At 32.3% G+C, this 5626-nt stretch overlaps 1 protein-coding gene across 3 annotated transcripts; it reads right to left on the bottom strand.

Annotated features, from left to right (window-relative positions):
* Positions 1 to 355: 355 nt before the first annotated feature.
* LOC137829752 (heat stress transcription factor A-7a-like) lies at positions 356 to 5274 on the bottom strand. Of its 3 annotated transcripts, none has more exons than XM_068636653.1 (4): positions 4455 to 5274; positions 3051 to 4111; positions 2879 to 2955; positions 356 to 606 (listed from the first exon to the last, which is right to left on the bottom strand). In XM_068636653.1, the coding sequence occupies exons 1-2, from the start codon at positions 4758 to 4760 to the stop codon at positions 3344 to 3346; spliced, it is 1074 nt and encodes a 357-aa protein (XP_068492754.1). In that variant the 5' UTR covers positions 4761 to 5274; the 3' UTR covers positions 356 to 606; positions 2879 to 2955; positions 3051 to 3343. The 3 variants fall into 3 exon arrangements, with proteins under 3 accessions (XP_068492754.1, XP_068492755.1, XP_068492753.1); XM_068636654.1 differs by having other exon boundaries at positions 2885 to 2955; XM_068636652.1 differs by lacking the exon at positions 356 to 606 and having other exon boundaries at positions 2652 to 2955.
* Positions 5275 to 5626: the final 352 nt, after the last annotated feature.

Below are 5626 nucleotides of genomic sequence, written 5' to 3'. Positions count from 1 at the left end.
GGTATTTCTAGATTTATTATAAATTCTACAATTCAAAATATATATTTTAAGGATAAAACAATCATTTAGCCTCTCATATATAAGGTGCGAGAAAAAGTTATGGAAGTGCAAGAAGAAACAACCGTGACCATAGAGGCTAAGTGAGGACATTCAAGAGGCCCAATTGGTCAATAGTTACAAAAGGTTTAGGGTAAATTCTTCCTACACCCAATCTTTTTGAACATGCATGTACACACTTTTAAATTTCTGAAAATATCATTCATTCTAGAATGAAAATTTAAAATTAGAAATAATACATTTTGGAAAAGCAAGTCGGAAATAGATTATTGTGTTCCAAAAATAAAAATTCAGAATAGAAGCCAAAAATAAAAAATCTTATACAATTCCACAATACAAAAAATTCGTTCCATATAACAAATTCTAGAAAAATATTCCGGTAAAAGAGATCCAAAATGTATTTTCGTTGTTTCACACTGAAATCGGATGTAGTGATATGGTGCAGGAAGTAATTGGCAAGGCCTCATCGTTTCTATGGATGATTGAGTATTGGGGTTATGGGTCCCAAGTTCTAAGGCCGTCCCAAGTTTAGTGGCCTTCTTCAATGTCCTATAAAATGTTGGCAAAAGGGGAAATCAGAGAAGGATAATTGAAAGTGGGAACAAAGTGAAGGTCACATGATGTTCCAATAAAAATAAATGTGTCTATAAAACAAATGTGGAGAATAAACCTTGAGTGAATAGCTTGGTTTTGTTATCTTTTTCAACATTATCGGCTGAATATTCAAGGGGGGAAATAGTAATTTAATTAATGAAATATGAATTGTGCTTCATACTATTTGTCACACATAATCCAATATAGTCCTAACTAGTTGGCATGACATCTTTGACTCCTTAAGCAATAGATCTCTTTGACTCCTTAACTAACTCAAAAAATTGAACTTTCAGTAATAATAAATGTTGAATAATGCATGAAATAAACTTCTAGATATTTAGCACAGTTCTTTTCTAATTTGGAATTGGAACGTAATAATTGGGAAAAACATACATCCACCAATAACCCATTAAGGAGAATCGAGAAATAATATTTCACTAATGTATTGAACTGTAACACTTGTCGTTGCAGAAAAGCTCTTAAACTCATCATTTGATTATTCTCTTACTGAATTTTAAAATTTAGAAAATATATAATTTCTAGACATTAAGAATATTTGACAATTTTTTTCTATAATGTTTTCATTTTTATTATTTTCAATATTCATAAACATGCACTATATTAATTCTCAAAATACTCTCAAAAGAATGTAATAATAATTTTGTAATATCCTTTTAAGTTGCTGTTTGGAGATTTCGAATGATTAACTTGAAGAGTAAAACCTCATTTTATTTTTCCTCCTGCTTTATGAAGATCTTTGCGAATTGAACAGTGGTAAAAAACCATATGATGGAAAAATCAGCCATGTAGGTATCCCATCTTAGACAAAATTATTGTTGTTAACATCTCTCTGTTTTGGTATTTAAGAAAAGAAAAACTAGATTTTCAATAATATACTATGTAAAATAACTATTACAATTCAACTTGGATGTTACACATACAAGTCATTTCCTATAAAAAAAAAATCAAATTTACCTCAACTTTTTATATAGATACATATCTAAAATTCATTATTACATTTGGATATTTTTCACGAATTATATTCATAAATAATACTTAGTCATTATTACATACGGATTGTTTAGTAGATAATTTTTTATGTTGTTATAATAATTATTATTATTAATATTCTCAATATTATTCTTATTATTAATAAAAATAAAAATAATATTAATAAAAAAAAGTAAAATAATAATTTATAATAATAATGCACCTAATCATATGTATATTATAGTCATAATTAATGCCCCTAATTATACATACAAATTATTCAATTGATAATACACATTATTAAGTAGGTAATACACCTAGTCATTTTATTTGAATTATTCAATAAATAAAACATCTCGTCATCACAACACCTTTTTTTCACAAATGCAGTCACACCCATATTGAACATTTTCTTTAACAATAAATAATGACATAAAAATGTTTCTAACAATAACAAAAGTAAAATATTTTTCAAAAAAAAATGTGTTTCTCTTTAAATTTTGACAAGAACAAAAAGAAATAGTTATTTTCTCAATGCAAACAGGTCGAGTTGAAGCTAATTTTAGGATGGAGTTCCTAAAATTATATCATTTGCATATTTGTATAATTTATTACAGTTTTGTATGCATAGGACTATAACTATTGAATATGATAGCCAAATAATTCAGATATCAAATGCATGCTTCAAATTCGATTTATTTTGATAAGATGTGAACTATATAGTCTTCTGATGGTAATTTGCTAATTGTGAACGTCAGCAAAAACCAAAAGCACCTTTAAGATATTAATTTTTACTTATTTTTTTCTCATCATTGAAGCTAGAAATCTCAAATGTTAAATCAGCTAATAACCAGACACGCTGCTGTAACATAGCCCCACAGTCACACCGACACGAGGCACTCAGCCAGAAGAGTAAGAGAATTTTGTTTCTTAAGGTTATCATTCTACTCTTGCAAGCCTGTTCTAGTATTCTATGGTTATGCACACCCTATACGGGTCGACAACAAAAGAAAGAAAAGAAGAATCCTCTTATAATGTGATCAGACACTGAACATGTTTGACACTACTCATCTTGAAGACTGCAAACGATCTTTTTACGAAAAATAAACCATGAACATGTGATGATGATGATGAAACCTAAGTAGATAGTACATGAGTGACATCATCCATTACGTGTTTCCTCTCCAAGGATATACACACAAAAATTTAGGAGGGGAAATAAAATCAAAGCGACAACCTTAACCTGCTTCTTGATCTTCAGTTACTATTGTTGGAGAAGAGCTACTCTTGTCCATTATACATCTTCTGATTAATCTACATTCATTGAGGTGATAAACAAATTACAACAAGCAATGACATATCTGGGTTGACACATATATAGTGTCTGAAAGGGGTTTAAAAAACTGAACCTTTGGGTATATATATAGTGACTGCTATCACTACCAAAGACTCTTGTCCAAGCGCCATCAAGCAACCTACCTCATCAAACAATGACAATGAGAGATGTGAGAATTTGGGGTTTTACCAAGTGGTACAAAAGGACATATAATGAAGTTAGAATTAGAAACACTCCCTTCTTGTAATTTACTGTCTTGCCAATTATGCTCCATCATATGCGCTTTCTTTATACTGGACTTTGGTAAGAGTTGAAGTCTTGAACCTAGTGAACAAAATGAAAAGGTTAAATGATTCAGTGGTTCACTTAATGACTTGAATACAAGCAACCAAGTTCATTCGCCAATATATTGACAACATCTTCATCATTATCTTCAGTAGTTGGAATGTCTAATCGACCCTCAAATTTCTCACTGATCAGTAGTTCTTCCCAAAACTCTTCATCAAGTACTCTATCCAGTCTCTCTTGTGATTCTAGTGCCTCAGGTTCTACCTCCCGGTCTATCCTACCCTGTCCAAACCCCTGCATTTCCATAGCTAACATTTCCAACTCTGACACTCCAAGATCACAATCACAATCCCCAAATTCTAAGGCCTCAACTTTAACTCTGCTCCTTTCTTCACCCCCACTACTTGATTCTCCAATACCTCTAGCTCCTTGCTCAATTTGCCTTCTCTTTTTGGTCAAAGCTTCTTCAAGATCCTTTCTGTTCTCCTTCTGTTGGAGTTGGTGTAGGAAGGCAGGATTTTTTATGGCTCTAGATAAGAATGCCATCATATGTTTCTGCTTGATTTCTGTCACTTGTAACCTTTGCTCCATCTCCTTAATGTACATTCTGGCTTTCTGCTGCTGCTGTCTTAGATTCATAAGCTCCATCATCAACACTATCTTGTCATGCTTCAAACGATCAACCTCTTTGTCTATTTCAAAACGTCCAACTTCAACACAGTGGTGACCTTGCGTTAGTTGGGAAGGTGCCTTCCTTCTCCTTATGCTTCTTAACAATTGCTTCTGCCCTCTGATGAATCCTTCATTTGCAAACTGCCATCTATCCGGATCAATTTTCCTAAAACCCTGTAAAATTAATCACCACGATCAATATTTCAAACCATCAAAATTGAACAAAGTCACAAACAAAGAATAAATTGGAATTGTATTTACAGTAACAGACTACTTTAATCATTCAACAACAATGTCTAAAGAGTTATTTTCCATTGAAACATGTGACTTTGTTTAGGAGGAGAATTAGAGAAATCAAGATACAACAAACTTTACAAAACCAAAACAGAAGGGGTTTATACGTCATCAAAATAAAAAACAAAACCGGTTTTGTGAGTTGCAAAATCTTAAACCACACAGGTATTACAATTTGAAGAAAAGAATAATTAAAGAGATATTGTGATAAGATAATACATACGTAAGTGTTTAGTTGCCTGACAAAGCTGGAGAAATTGTTGTGCTTGAAGTATCTGGGAAGGAGACTTGCAGAGAAGGCATGTGGATCCCAGACCACAAAGCTTGTGCCGTCTCTGCTCCAAGAAATTACGTGGTTGGTAACTGGGTCATCCACAACATCAAAAGTTTTGGTGAGGAATGGTGGTGGTCCGGTGTCACGAAGTCCCTCAATTGGCTTTGGTGGATACTCACTACCTAATTGATATGATGATGATGATGGTGCTGATGATTCCAAGTATTCTTCTTTCACTGGATACATATAATCCATTCTTCAATTTTTCTGATTAACTTGATGGGTTTCTTGGTTTTGTTAGTTATGGTTCTAATGTAGATTGGTAATTTGGGCAGTAAGGAAATTTGCACATAACCATAGAATATAAAATTGATGAGTATTAAAAGGGAAGCATGGAAGAAGTGAGACTAACTATAACGAGGAGGGAAAGGGAGAAAAAGTACAAATATATAATAAAGAAGAAAGTCTGCGCATAATCAAAAGGGGTTGAAGAGAAAGATTATGAATGAACAAGAAGAAGTGAATGATTAAATTTTGTTTTTCGGTTAACCCTTAAGCAGTTAGAAAGAGTTGGTTGTCTCTCGTACCAAGAGGACTATAACTGAATTGTAGAATGAAGCGTCTAAGAGGGAGTATATAGAAGAAATTTTGGAGTAAACCCATAAAAAATCATGCATTAGAAAGTTCTAGATATCTTGGAAGGATGCTCATTTGTCTTGACGCCTTCTTCATGAAGCAATTCAATAAAATAGCACAAGTGGGTGGGCCACTGGTTTGGAAAATTCTGGAAGCAAGCATAAGCGATTGGATTTGGATTTTGACTTGGTTGAAACATTCACCATATAATATGATAATAAATATTTGATTAGTTAGATCGTGCTACATTTTTTCAAAACCACAAATCACAATAATTATTAGCACAGTACGTAGAAGAAAGAAAGAGTAGACTTCTGTATATGCCTGGTCGGTAGGAGGTAAACTAATTCGTGATTTCGTGGGACGAAAAACTTTAGTTAGTATTTCCGTACAATCAATCACACAAATGATGAACTCAGGTCAGATTATATATATATATATATATATATATATATATATATATATGTATGTATGTATCTTTGAAT

Source organism: Phaseolus vulgaris, chromosome 7 (assembly GCF_000499845.2).
Source record: "Phaseolus vulgaris cultivar G19833 chromosome 7, P. vulgaris v2.0, whole genome shotgun sequence".
NCBI lineage: Eukaryota > Viridiplantae > Streptophyta > Magnoliopsida > Fabales > Fabaceae > Phaseolus > Phaseolus vulgaris.
Note: the sequence above shows the minus strand (reverse complement) of the source record. Positions and strands in the feature narration are given on the sequence as shown.